This window comes from Mustela nigripes, chromosome 3 (assembly GCF_022355385.1).
Source record: "Mustela nigripes isolate SB6536 chromosome 3, MUSNIG.SB6536, whole genome shotgun sequence".
Classification (NCBI taxonomy): Eukaryota; Metazoa; Chordata; class Mammalia; order Carnivora; family Mustelidae; genus Mustela; species Mustela nigripes.
Window position 1 is genome coordinate 194,212,822 of NC_081559.1, and position 15,086 is coordinate 194,227,907.

The 15,086-nt window shown below is 52.1% G+C and overlaps 1 protein-coding gene across 1 annotated transcript in view; it reads right to left on the reverse strand.

Moving 5' to 3' along the window:
* TRAPPC9 (trafficking protein particle complex subunit 9) overlaps nucleotides 1-15,086 on the reverse strand; it is a 478,436-nt gene that overhangs the window by 148,455 nt on the left and 314,895 nt on the right. Inside the window, exon 18 of the mRNA XM_059395212.1 lies at nucleotides 7,871-7,981. Within this exon, the coding sequence (XP_059251195.1) occupies nucleotides 7,871-7,981 (111 nt within the window). The remainder of the gene's footprint in view (nucleotides 1-7,870; nucleotides 7,982-15,086) is intronic.

Below are 15,086 nucleotides of genomic sequence, written 5' to 3' on the forward strand. Positions count from 1 at the left end.
CCTCCCCAGAAAGGAAGCGCGCGCCCTTCACATGGCTGAGACGGGCTCCAGCCACGGCGGCGAGGCCAGGGGACCGTTCCCAGGGTGTGACAAAGCGTACTGAAAAGTAAGGACTTGCCACCTGGGGCGTGCCCGCCGTGGGTTGCAGGGGCACCATGTCCTAGACACGACTCAACGTCAGTATCTGTAACGACCCATAACAGGCATTAGTGCCCCATTTTAAAGAAAAGTGCTTGGATCTAAAACTAAAAATGCTAAAAAGAACCCAGGCAGCAACCTCTTTGGCCTTGGCTGCAGTAACTTCTTCCCAGACACGTCGCCAGATGCAAGGGAAAAAACAGCAAAAATAAACTATCGGGACTTCATCAAGATAAAAAGCTTCTGCACAGCAAAAGGTAACAATCAACAAAACTAAAAAGCAGCCCAGGGAAGGGAGAGGATGCTTGCAAATGGCACGCCAGATAAAGGGCGGGTAACCAACACCTACGAAGATCTTAGAAAACCAACAGCCAAAAAAATGAATAATCCAATGTAAAAATGGAGTTTTTGAACAGATATTTCTGCAAAGAAGAAATCCAGAGAGTTAACAGACCCATCAAAAGATGCACACCACCCCTCATCGTCACGGAAATACAAGCCAAAACCACAATGAGATCCCCCCTCACACGGGGTAGAAAGGCTAAAATCAACAAAGTAAGAAGCGACAGGTGTTGGCGAGGATGTGGGAAAGGGGAGCCCCTGCACTACCGGTGGGAAGGCGAGCTGGCCCAGCCACTCTGGAAAACAGTGGGAGGGTCCTCAAGAAGTTAAAAATAGAGCTACCCTACGACCCAGCAATCACACTACTGGGTATTTACCCAAAGAATACAAAAACACGAATTCTAAGGGATATACGCCCCCCGCCACCAGATGTTTACAGCAGCATTACCTATGTAGCCAAAGTATGGAAGCATTCCGAGTGTCCACCGCCTGATGAATGGACAAAGACGTGGCGTGTGTGTGTGTGTGTGTGCGCGCGCGCGCACGCATATGTCTACCACAGATGCTGTGTGTGCATAATGGGACATTGTTCTGCTATAAAAAAGAAGGAAATCCTGCCATTTGCAGGGCGATGGATGGAGCTAGAAGGCTTCATGCTAAGTGAAACAAGTCAGAAAGGCAAATTCTGTATGATTTCACTCATATGTGGCTTTAAAGAAAAAAAAAAAAACAAATGAGCCAAGAGAAGAGAGAGAGAGAAGTCAGGAAACAGACCCTCATTTATAGAGAACAAACATGGTTACCAGAGGGAGGTGGGTGGGGGGTGGCAGAGCGGGTGACGGGGACGGAGGCGGCCCCGTCCGGACCTGGGTGACGTTGGCAGTGCTCAATCACTGCGTTACCTCCCGAAGCCAACCTTACACGGTCCGCTCCCTGCACTGGAATTTAAGCACAAGTGAAACAAAAACTGAAAAGCGCTTGGAAGTTCGCTAAGGCCAAGCCCTTTGCCCAGGACAGTTGAGTCAGCCAGTGGCTGGGCCCGGGCACGGGCTGGGGTGGCCCCAGGTCTGGGCTCACTGTGCCTCGGGACAGAGCCACTCAAGAGCGCCGCGGCCGGGCTGGGGCGTGCGGGAGGAGACGGCCTCCCGCACAGGAGGGAGACTCTGGAGAGGAACACGGAACAGAAGCCCACAAAAGGCCCCACGTCAGAGGGTTCTGAGGAAAGCGGAGCTGCGGGGGGTATGGATCCCATCCGTCGTCTTCTCCCTTTCTCACAGAAGGCTCTCTGCGCCGTCTGAGTCAGCACACAGCTGCTGGTCGCAGGCCCTGACTGCGGCCCGACGACTCCTCCAGGCTGCACTCCATGCTTTGTTCCTGCCGCCCACCGACTGTCAGGGGCTCCCGGCGATTCAAGCGCCAATGCGTGTCTGTTAGGAAACTTGAGAACCGCTCCTTACGAGGCAGGCAGAGTGCAGTGGTGGAGGCCACTCTGGACAGTGGACTGAACACTCCGGGCTCCACCATCACTGCCCAGCGCCTGCTAAACAGCCCTGAGCCTCAGTTTCCCCATCGGTCAACTGGAAGGACGAGAACATGTCGGGATGCCTTCTCCTCGCTTCTGGAAGCTGCTTCGGAAGGGCTCTCCCATATTCCTTCCAGATTGGAAGAGAAAATCCCCAAAGCCCTCCGACTCGGAGTCACGGTGGGAGGGACCGCCCAGGTCAAGGGCACAGGCTCGCCCGTGCCAGGCGCGGGCTCCGGCACCCGGGGCGGAGGGTGCGCCGTAAGTATGAATAAGGAGGGGTGCCCAGCACGAGCGCGGGCCGCCAACAATGAGGGGCTCCCTGGATGCCTCACGCAGCTCTTCAGAGCACGCAAAGCAGCTCAACGGGACAGATGAGGGTCCGGGCGGCTGAGGGGGGACGAGGAGTCTGAGTCTGCGCTGTTCCAGGCGTGGGGCTACAGGAACGTGCAACGCAGTGGGAGGCAGGGCGCACGGACGTCACTGTCCCCTGCTCCCAGAGTGAAGTGCTCAGTAGCCACGGGCATCCCGCGGGGCCTCGCCATGCCATCGCCACCCCAGCCTCCATGTGCCCGTGACGACTTCCGTGCGACCCCAGCCGAAAGCCCTGGAGGAGGAGGGTGCCCTGGCCGGCTCCCCACGGGTGAGCTCTCTGAGCCTACTCCCTCATCCGCTAAGCAGTGACGACGGCGATCAGGGAGGCGGCAGCCCCACCACAGAGGCGTAAGAAAGAGGAGGGCGGCTCCGGAGGGCCCCCCTCCGCCCAGCCAGCGGGACAGCGTCAGGGCCAAGCCCCAGAGCCTCCGAGGTGCGGTGTGCTCGGGTGTGAAGGCCACGCTCGGGGGCGCGCAACCAGGCGGCTGGGCTTGCAGACCACCAGCGATCGACCTCCCAGGTGAGGGGGCGCGAACACGCGGCTGCCAGGCCCGCGGCACGGGCCGTGCACCCGTGTGATGGACGGAACAGAATGGGGCAGCTCGAGGCACAGAATAACATCTATCACCAGAGATTAAAAAGATGCATATGTAAATGAGGGTGGTCATGAAATTTGATTTTAGTGGTTTGACAATTAAGTAAAAACAACAACAACAACAAAACCCCACAATAATTATCATTTTAATTTCCCAGTAAATCTGCCACGGGCAACACTGTATTTTCTTAAGAAAGTTGATGCCGTTTTCCTCATAAAAGCTTTCTACAGTTTTTGGTCATCCTTTGAAACTGGACTTTGCGGCATACAGCTCCTGCAGAGAGGCCCAGGGGTCGGCAGGTGGCCCTGGGCTCCGGTGGCCAGCACTGCATGACCCTGGGAAAGTTCTGACCTCTTGACTCAGAGGCCAAAAGGGCACAAAGTTGACACCTGAGCTGCCAAGCGAGGAACACAAGCACTCCGTCGAGAACCCTTTCACGCCACTCCTGAGGGCACGCTGCCCCACACCCCGCAACCGCCCCTTGTACACCAGCCCCAGATCACTCCTACTCAGTCCTGCTCAACATCAGCACCCCTTCCTCCAGGAAGCCTTCCTGGCTGCCTCCACCCCACCTGGGCCAGGTACCTCCCCGCGTGCTTTCCACTCCCCTCACCGTGCGCACCCGCTGCCCGTTTGCCCCACACCAGCACAGAAGGCCCACCTTCGCTCACCGCCTGCCCTCCTGGCAGGGCCTGGAGCCAGCCCGACACTCCGGGAATGAATTCATCAACACCATGGACGCCAAGAACCCAGGATGCTTCTCCGCCTATCCTTCTGCCGGCCTTCGCACTTGACAGTGGACTTCACAGTGCTGGTCACAGCTCGCCGAAGGCTGCACGCAGTGCCAGGGGAGAGGAATGGAGTCGGTTCTTAACCTTCAGTCACCATTCCCAGCAGAGCTGAGGAGCCAGACAGATGTGGAGCCTAGCAAGGGGCTGTGCTGCCCGTGCTCGGGGGCTTACCCATAAAATGCAGATAAAACCTCTCGCAAAAGCAGCACGAGGACTCAAGGGCCCTCACTTCCAAACACACGGGCTGGGTAACTCCGCCTTCCCTGTTTCTCCGCCTGGGAAGCACACGCTCCTGTCCCGGGTGGAATGAGGTTGCCCCTTCCGACCAGGAGGGGAAGAGCCGTGCAGGCTTCCCAGTAATCCAAGAGGACTTGAGCTGGTCCCTCTCCTGGAGTCGGGACCATCCTTGAAAGGAAATCAAATGCCTGCAGGCACAGGGGTGCCGGGGTGCTGGGAAGAGCCGGAACAAGGCCACACGAGTCCCAGGAGCACAGCCTTTCATCAGAGCACACCGCGCCCTCGCCAGCAGCAAGCGCTGTCTGTCCGCCCGTTTCCCAGCAGCAGTGGGAACAGCACACACAGTTGGGGGGTGAAACCAGAGTCACCGAGGGGCACAGCCCCACCCGCTTCAGAGCAGCCAGAGACATCTTCAGCAGTGGTGCCACCTGAGGCAGGCTGGGGCCGGCTGCCCACAGCAGAAGGCATGAGGCAGGAGAATGGCTCAGCTCAGGACTCCGGGAAGGTCTCAGGCCCCAAGCAAATGGCCTGCGTCCAGAGCAAGGCCATCCGTGGCCGGGGTCTGTAGGACGCCTCCTGGAGCTGCCAGGTAAGGTTCAGCCGCCTCTGCTTCCTCCAGCAGCATGGTCTATGAGCACTGGCCGCCCTCTCCAGGGGCAGAGCATGTGTCTCACCTGATCCAGGCAAGCCCAGGGACATTTGAAAAGGGGAAGGGACGTGCGTCCCTGTGACCCCACAAACACTGGGCTCCCCGGCACTCGGCACCGGTTAGTGGGACAGCAGGTCAGAGCCAGAGATGACTGCTGACTTCTGATTTACCAGTACCACCGCAGGCCAATAAGGTGCCCCAACAGGCTGTTGCCCGCCATGGGAGACACTCGTCCCCCTCATCACACCCAGCTCCCGGGCTGGGGGGGTCCCCTGTTCACCCTGGCACTCCTGGAGCCCCGCACAGCCTCCGCAGAGCAAGTTCTCCGAGGATCAGTATTTACTGGGTGAATGTGTTATGAAGGAATAAAGAACGGGTGAGCTGGGAGCACGGAGAACTTAAGAAGAGAGGTCGATAATGAGGAAGCTTGAAGCACGAGATGAATCTGTGATCACTTGCGTGCGAGTTGGACCGCCAACGCCTCCAGCCTTCCACCGATGCCACCGATCCAGCTGAGACCAAGTGTGACGACTGATAATCTGTAACAACTGGTTTCACGTTGGTGTCATCAGACGACCAGACTTAAGTCCACTGAGATCTCCAACCACATCAGACAAAGGCAGAGAGGGGTCTGCTCGCAGCTTCCTTCACGATCTGGAGAACAGCACAGGGCCTGGAGACCTGCCAGCAGTGGAGACCCCAGGGGCTACACAGGCACCCTACAAAAGGAGCCAGTCCTGCACAAGGCGCTGGACACTGAGCCTCGGCCTCCGTGGCTCGTGGGCAGGAGCACAGGTGCCTCCACTCAGCAAGTCCTCTGCAGGGGCCCAGACAGCGAAATCTCTGGGGGGAAGGCCCCCAAGGCGCAGGGCCTCAAGCTTCCAACTCTCCACCCTAGCTGTCCTGCACCACGGGCCACGGGGCCCGATCCCACATTCGCAGGAGTCGTTAACAATAATCACATTAAATGGCAACACTGTGAAGCCATCTCGGAGCGGATCAGCACGGAAAGGGATGAAGCAGCGTATTCGTGCAACAAAACAGAAACAGCAGTCGGAAGGAGAGAACCAGACATATATTTATCTCCACAGCATAATGCTGATTTAAAGTTATAAAAAGACATATTTTTTAAAAGACGTATGTGATATAGACCCGCCTGTCATAAAAGAACTCTGAAAATAATGTTTGGTTGCAGATATAAAGACAAAGAAGTAGCAAACCACGGTGCGAATGATTCCATCGCCTCTCCGACCGCAAGCCCCTGAGAAGGGTGGGGAGGGGAGGAAGCCGGGAGATGGGGAGGAGGGCTCAGCTCTCTGCCACTTACTGTTTTCCCAGCGCCGCGTTCCCCTGGTGCTTGCTTATGAAAAACGTCAAACCCAGCATTGAAAGAATTCTTCCAGGAACACGCTCTCTGGCCCTCCGCCACTAACATTACAGCCCGTGTGCCTTCTCCGCACGTCCCTCCACTTCCCGTCCCTTGTCCGTCAGTCATCTTAGTTGTCCAGCCTTCCAGAGACCACTGCCGGGGTCAGGCCATCCTCCACGGCCTCCAGGGGCAAAGCCGCGCCTAGAGCTCAATCCTTGTGCACAGTTCGTCTCTGGATATAAAACGGACTTGGAACGAAATGCACAAACCAAGCACACACATGTTGAATTCTCAACGTAAACACACGGGTAGCACACACACACACACACACACACACACACCCAGTTGTACCCTGAGACCTTACCTAGAATACCCCCGTGCCACGGCCTGTTAGAAGCCCACCCGAGCTCTCCAGAGGCAAGTGACGCTCTGCTCCTTCCACGGCAGACGAGTTGGCTGCTCGTTCTGGGACTTGGGTGAATGGCGTCCCGTGGTACCTGCTTTTTTCGGGGAGGCTCCCCTCATGTGGGGCTCTGTTCCTGGAGCCCCCCTGCTGAGGCTTTAGGGATATGCTGCGTTTAGTCACTGAGTATCATTCCAATTGCAGAAAAAATGCCACCTTTGCTTACCCGGTCTCCTGTCATGGACATCTGGATTCTATTTTCTGGCCATGAGCATTCTCGTGTAGGTCTTCTTGTGATAAACATTTAAACTTTTTCTGAATAAATTACCGGAGTTGGAACTGCTGGGCACCGAGTAGGTGTATGTTTGGTTTTGTAAGAAACCACAGACCCTCCTCAAAGCGGCCACACGCACTCACCTACCCGCCAAAACACGCGGGTTCCTGAACCTTCCCCTCTGCACCGGCGCTCGCCACAGGCGGTTCTCTGACATTCCTTCTGGTGAGTGTGGAGTAAAATTACATTTCCCCCACTGACTCTGTTAATGTTAGCTATTTTTTTTAAACGTTTTATTTCCTTAAAATAAGAGAACGACACAGACAAGGCAGAGAAGGGAAGGAGGCAGGCAGAACGAGACAGAGAGATCCGGGGCAGATAAAAGTGAACAAAGGGCTTATGTCTGGGACCCGTGTGTGCTGCTTTCTCAAGTATTTTCCCCATGTGAGAAGTATTTTTCAATTAAAAATAAAAATTGTATTGCACCTACATCTCATCCCAATGCTCATTCTGTCTCAAAGGGCAGGCCCCAATATCCAAGCGGGACACGGAGACACGGCAGTGGGTCTGGGGAGAGGCCCGGCCGATGGGGGCGGGGGCCTGGGAAGGGGCCCCCAGAGCGGAACTCCGGCAGCCTTCGGGGCACGCCGTGTGGCCTGGCCTCACTCCTGGACGGCTCTCACTTCCACCTCACCTCCTGTGAGGTATGGCCCAGGGCCTGGCTCCATGCCAGGGCCCAGTGGAGCCCCCTCTGTGCCCTCTGGGGACTGGGCTTGGGTGGCGCCTCCCCCTCCCCGAGACCTAAGCCTTGCCTGCCCGACTGTGGAATTTCTCAGGCACTTCCTACTGATACTGATAGAGGCCCCACAGTCAAGGCCAATGCTTCCCAGGTACAGCTTTAAGAAGTGAAAGTGACATCTTGCCCAGGTGCCTCAGGGCCTGAGGCAGGTGGGGGGGGGGGGGGGTCCGGAGCAGGCACCCGGTTCCTTAGATGGCCACCCCTCGGCTTCGCCCTGACCTCACACCTGTCTCCAAGTTGAAGCCACTTCAGAATCTTTCCGGGACCCCTGATCGCGACCAGGGTTCCCCCGAGAGAGAGACAAACCTGACTTCCCTCTGGGGTCTCGGAGGGAGGGTCACCGCGGCACCGCAGGTGGACGGAGGGCACACTCACCGCTGGCACTCGCCGGCGTGCAGGACGAGCTCCTCGTTGCTGCGGGCGCTGACCGTCAGCTCGTGCTCCGTGGAGTTGAAGACGTCCAGGAGCAGGTGGCACTGCCGGGAGCTGCACAGAAGACAGGAGAGGAATGAGGATCTTCTGGAAGCCAGACGAGAACAATGGAGACATTTTCTCCTCCCAAAAGACCTGCTACCGCTCAAGGACGGCAGAGGTGCATTTGACAAAACGGCACACAAAGTGTCCCGGACGCTCACTCTGAACTAACAGAAGTCTGCAAAATGGGTTTGGGCATCAAAGCCTCCCTGGTCCTGGGGACACATGTGCACAGCCTGGCATGCCTTGACCAACCAAGTGGCCTGGAAGGTGACCAAGGCTGCCCAAGGCTCGTGGTTGTGAGGACTAGAACTCGGACCCGGAAGTAGGACCGCCAGGGAAAGCATGCGGCACACAGAGCTGACCGACCAACCTGGTGTCTGAGTCATGACCGAGTCAGGTGTGTGCCGCCGTCCGCAGGTACAGAGCCAGGTGCCGGGCGCGGGCATGCGCAGAACCGGATCCCTGCTGTGCGTGTGCGCACCTGCCACGAGCCTTCCCTTCGGAGCTGTGAAGGCGCTGTAGGTTTACTCACCCCCGCCCTCCTGACACCTCCCCTCCTTCGACTTCTCTGGTCCAGAAAGTAAACACTAATACACTCAAGCTCAGGGGCCCCTGCCACAGGAGAGGTCCCTGAAACCAAGGTCTAGCCGGTAAGGATAGGCCAAGAAAGAAGACCTGTCCCCAAGAGAAGGTGTCACCTCTCAGGGTCCCTAGTCCCTCCCTGCCCCGAGATGACCAGGATGCCAAGCAGCTCAGCACCCGCTTGGGGGCACTGAGGCTGTGGACCCAAGTGGGGCCAAGAGGGGTCTGGGACACTGTGGCAACTTTAGTGGTTGAAGTGGCCACCCAGAGCCTCTGCCCCTCCGGACTCATCAGCTACTCGTGAGGAACAAAACCCAACCGCACATGCATCGTCTGCCTTAGTCTCCATTGTGAGACTCCCGTCACAGGTGTGGTGAATGCCATGTGTCCCAGCGGGCGCACGGCAAGGAGTCACGTGTGTGTGAACTGGACGGGACCGCCGTACCCACGCTGGAGCAGACACGGAAGTCAGCCACAGACGCAGAGGTCATTCTGGAGTGAGGGAGGACCACAGACTCCGGAAAGGATCTGTGCCCTGGTTCTCCCTCAGCTTACTGTGTCTTCAGAATATGACCCTCCCAAGGGCATCTCAATTCTCAAATTTACTTCTCAAGACTTTTCTGGTAGCAAAGGAAGGGCAGATTGCCAACAGCCCCGTTAGCTGGGGCGTCCAGCTCTTCATTTCATCTCGACGCCCTCTCCCCAGATCCCCGCGCAGGTGGGGAGAGTGAGGCTTGGCGCATGGCCACAACGCCAGTAAGGTGACCAACACTGCAGACTTAGAACTCAAAATCCTGTGCTTTCCATGTAGTTGGAAACAAATATTCCAAACCTGTCTGTTCTGTCCAGAGAAGGGAACTGAGGTGGGGAAGCGTGCAGTGCCCCAGCCAGGGACGTGGGCACACAGACCTGTGCCCATGCACACACACCCATCACCCCATCAGAGGCCGCGGGGCATCTGTAAACGCCGACCGTTGGAGGGGTGCACGCAGCACCCGTGCGCAGTGGGGGCGGGGAAGAGAGCGGCTCTCCCGTCTCTGCGGAGCGCCGCTGTGAGGAGTCACATCACGTGTCCTCAGAAAAGCAGGCTCACACTGGTTGATTCGAGGTTCTCTGAGTGGGAGTGTTTCCCCCAGAGGTTTAGCACTTGGAAAATATTCATTAGCTCTGACAGCTGCGTGCAAAAGGCCTCCTCACTCGGCTCACAGAAAAATGAGCTTTCAAGAATGAAGATCTATTCTGCCTTTGTCATAACTTCATGAAATCTTTAATCACAGCAAAATCTTTCATCAGGAATGGGAATTCGTAAGACATTTATCAGAGGAGGAAAATTGAAGTGATTTTTAAAAGCAGGGAAGAAAAGACTGGGATATATACTGTTTGCACTCACAGAACGTAGCAGTTAGAAAACTGCACGGGCACGAACAACAGAACATCACCCTTCTGTGTCCTCTGTTTCTTCTGACTCACTGAGTGTGGGGGCCTCCTGATCCAGTGTTTCCGTTCCTCCTAATTGTCAGCCTCGTGATGTACTGGCAGGTCTCTGCTTTCTGTCCATTGTTCACAAATTAATTCCATTCCCTGACCTCCAAAAGGAGCATTTTGTACCCACCACAATGTCCTTACTCTGTGTATCTCTCTGCGTCACTCTGGATAGTCTTAAGTTTTAGGCTCCACCTGAGCATAGTTACTTTAATTCCAGCTTTTTCTATATTGTCTTATTTTGTTCCAGTTCTGCCCTTCCGAAGTATAGAAAAACCCAGGAAAGCTTCCTAGAGGAACGAGATGGGAGCAAGTCTTAGAAGGACAGGTCCAGCTGCCGGGGAAGGGGACGATGGTGTCCAGGCAAAGAGGGTAGGGCATATGAACCAGCGTCAATCGAGCGTGTGTGCACTGTTTTGTCTGTTGAGAATTCGGAACTGTGCTACTTTTCTCTGACAAATACAACGTCTGCTGAGTCCCCACTGTGTGCCAGGCACTGTTCCAGGCTCTGAGAATATGGACGGCAACGAAAAAAAGTGACTCTCACTTTCACGGAAATCACACCATTGTGATGAGAGAGGGCCGGGAAAGAGGAGGTGAGTTTACAAAATAAAACGTTTAATCATTCTGTAAAGTGAGGAAAAATACATTCAAAAGGCTGCTGAACAGCAGGTAAAGACACATCCACAGAACGAACAACTTTCTTCTATATCAACTGAAACAGTTACAAAATAATTTTTAAGAAAGAATATTTATAATAGCAGCGCATTGTTAAAATGTCTATACTGCCTAGAGCAATCTATACTTTTAATGCCATTCTGATCAAAATTCCACCAGTATTCTTCAAAGAGGTGGAGCAAATAATCCTAAAATTTGTATGGAATCAGAAGAGACCCCAAATCGCTAAGGAAATGTTGAAAAACAAAAATAAAATGGGGGGCATCATGCTACCTGATTTCAAGCTTTACTACAAAGCTGTGATCACCAAGACAGCATGGTACTGGCATAAAACCAGACACATAGACCAGTGGAACAGAGTAGAGAGCCCAGATATGGACCCTCAACTGTATGGTCAAATAATCTTCGACAAAACAGGAAAAAATATACAGTGGAAAAAAGACAGTCTCTTCAATAAATGGTGCTGGAAAAACTGGGCAGCTATATGCAGAAGAATGCAACTCAACCATTCTCTTACACTGTACACAAAGATAAACTCAAAATGGATAAAAGGAATAAATCTTTTTTAAAATGCTTGAAGAATGTTTATGTAGAATAGTTTTGAAGCTTTATAGAATGGTGTTAAAGATAAAGAATAAACACAGTAATGCGTTATACTCCAGGGTGGGAAGACAATATTTTAAATAAGTTGCCTCTTTTGAAAATGTCTATAAATTCAATGAAACTCAATATAAAATCCCAACAGAGTTTCAAAACAGTTTGTTTTGATCAAAGTTGACACACTGATTCTAAAATTTATATGTAAGACCAAAGGGTCAGGAACATAGAGAACAATGGTCAGGAAGTTGTTTGGGAGGGATTTGGCCAACCAGGCATCAAGAGATGTCGTAAAACTGTAGCAATGAAGGCACTGCTGGGGGCAGCGATTTATAAATACATCAATGGAAAAAACAGCCCCGAAACAGATCCATGAATATAAGGAAACTAGATATAAGGACTGAAGTAGCAGCACTGATCAACGGGAAGATTCAATAAATACTGCTGGTCTGCAAGTGTAGGCAGACACACAAAGAAATGATATCCCTACCTCACACCATAAACAAAAATAAATTTAAAATAGATTGAAGAGCTGAAAAAATTTCAAATAGAGCATATAACTGTCTAAATCCTTTAGAAGAAAAATACAGATAAATCTAAATCCAAACATATGAAGAATTACATTAAATATAAATGGCCTAAACACTGTAATTAATAGAGACTGTCAGGATAGACTAAGAAAACAAGATTGAACCATATGTTATCTAAAATAAATCCACTTTAAATATGATGAACAGGCTAAAAGCAGGAAAATAAGCAGAGATAAAAAGGAAGGTCATACAATGACAAAAGCATTAATTCACCAAGAATACGTAATAATTCTTAACATAAATCCACCGAGCTACAGAAGCTCCAAAAATACATTAAGAAAAAACTGAGAGAGCTGAAAGCAGAAACTCACAAAATCAGTGTTGAAGACTTCACTCCTCTCTTAGCAATTTGACATAGCAAGCAGACACAAAATCAGCAAGGATTCAGAAGAAGCAACCCATCAGCCCTCTGCGTCTGACTAACACTGAGAGAAGATTCCATCCAACAGCAACAGAAAACACACCTCTCAAGCATTCGGCAACACTGACCAGGAGACAGACCACACAGACCACAGGCCATAAAAAAATTCCCGATGAGAACTATGTTCACAAAAGCACTATTCAAAGGTATTTATAGCAGGTCTATTCATAATCATAAAGAGCTAGGAACAATCCAGAATGTCCTTCAGCTGGTGAGAGAATTCACAAACTACAGTACACCTACCCAGTGGAAAAGTGAAAAACCTCAATGTGGTCAGTGAATGTGGTCAGTGAAAAACCTCACTTTCAAAAGGTTACATACAGCATGGTTACATTTACATAACCATCTGGGAAAGTCAAGCCCCCAGTGGAGAACAGATCAATGGACACCTGTGGAGGGGTGGGGCAGGGTAAGCAAAGGGTAGCACAATGAAGAAACTTGGGGGGGGGGGTGATAGACTGTTTTTTTATCCTGATTATGGTGAATCAATGAATGTACAAGTGACTTAGAACTCAAAAAACTATACACCAGAAAGTCAACTTTATTGTATGCCAATTTAAATTTTTCTAATTGTTGCAATTTAAAAATTAACATCATAAGTCTGATGAGCTTTCGTGCATAAAATTTGTTGTGAATACCAGTTTTGTAGCTTGATGGCTGTAACATCTTAAGCGAGTCATTGAATTTCTCTGAGCCTCAGTTTCCCCGGGGGAGACAAGAATGTCTTTATCATCAGGTTATTAGGAGGCGTGAATGGAAAAATAGGTGAAGGTGCCTTGTTAAGTTCCAAGGAGGACAAAGGACTGGACGTGATGTCACAGACACGAGAGGTGGCGCTTGCTCTCAGCTCAGCAGTGTCAGCAAAGGGAAGGCACAGAGCCCTGCCAACAACACAATCGCAGCTAATTATTCCATGGTGACTCAGCTAAAAGCGAGCACAAGAATTTCCCACGCCAAGGTGTGAGTCTTATCTAAAACCTGTTGAGCCTCAACCAGAAAGTAAGTGGGGCTCTTTCTCTCCTTGACCCCCAGAATCCAGTCGTGTCCGTGGGGCCGCCCAGGCTCCCAGCATTAATGCTCGGTCATCCCAGGGAGTGCAGTCAAGTGAGCAAACACAAAACCAAAACAGGCAGGCATGGCCACACACACCGCTGGCCAGATTCGTGTGGCCCTTTCTCAAAATCCTGTAAGACGTCCTATTTTCCTAGTCTGTCTTCTTTCCAGAAAAAAAAATCCATACCCAGTTTGAGGATGGCAGGAAGTATCTCTGTTTCTAACTTTCCAGTCAGTAAGTTCTTAAATATGTTTCAAAAAACGTCCCTATAGGAGAAGCGACCTGGGTTGGCTGTAATTACAAAGACACCAAACAACAAACGTCAGCAGGACAATGCGGAAACCGGAGCCTTCAGCGCAAGCACAAAATGGTGCGGCCCCTTGGCCTTCCAGCCCGGCAGTGCCTTAATGAGGAAATCTGGTTACCGTGTGATCCAATGACTCCACCCCAGGCATTCCCAGGAGAGATGAAAACAGTATCTACACACCAATTGGTACATAAAATATCAAAACAGTATTATTCATATCGGCTCCCAAAAGGAATTAAGCCAGTGTCCATCAGCAAATGAACAATGGACAAAATGGAGTGTATCCCAGTAATGGAAAACTATTTAGCCGTAAAAACGAATGGCAGGACAGTACTTCACTATGGGTGACCCTTGAAAACATTATGCTAAGAGGAAGAAGACATTCACAGACCGTATGATTCCACTTACATGAAACACTGAGAACAGATAAGCAGAGACAGAGCAGAGGTTTGCAGTTGCCTGGGATGGAGGATGGGAGCCACTGGTAATGGGGGTGGGGCTTCTTCTGGGAGGATGGAAAGTTCTAGATTTGGCTGCGGTGATGACTGAACAACTCTACTCTCCGAAAAACACTAACATACAGTGTGAGTGCAGGGACCGTATGGGGCGTAGATGACGTTTCAGTGAAGATGCTCAAATACGAAGCACCCTCGTAAGAGGCTGAGGGGCCAGGACGCCCACGCCGAGGAGCCACTGCCATTCAGAGAAATGTGCTCAGGGCTCGGTCACAGCACTGGCTCCTCTCTAACAGACCGGCACCGCACCAAGGGGCTGCGAAGACCCCTCCACTCAGTGTCTGTTCTATCACCTGGCCTGTACGCAGAAGACATTGTGGGTAAGAGCCAGGAGCCGGGGAGTGTGTGACTGAGCCTCAGGTGACTGTCACCAGGTTTGTGAGCTGGGCACATCAAGACACCTGTGCCTCACGAAGACAATGCATAATGATGAGCACGTCCAATGTGGCTTTTCATTTTCCGGGAATGACGGCAAGCCGAATGGGAACAGGACTGCCTATAGAGAAGCACTCGCAAATAACTACCTGAAGTCACCTCGTGCGTCACCGTGCAGATTCACTTCACAATGACTGAACAAACCAGGAAACTTAAAAAATGCAAAATGCAAGAATTCTACACATAAGGTTGCAAAGAAAGTTTGGCCAACTGTTGCTTTTATGGAATCTACCTTGACGCATGTGTTCCGTCCCTAAATCAAACATGACGGGCACTTTTATAAAAAGATTTTTTTTTAAAATTCATTTGAGAGAGAGCTCACGAGCAGGGAGAGGGAGAGAGAAGCAGACCCCCCGCCGAACAGGGAGCCCGACACCGAGCTCCATCCAAGGACCCCAAGCTCACAACCAGAGCCGAAGGCAGACACGTAACCGACTGAGCCACCTGTGCTCC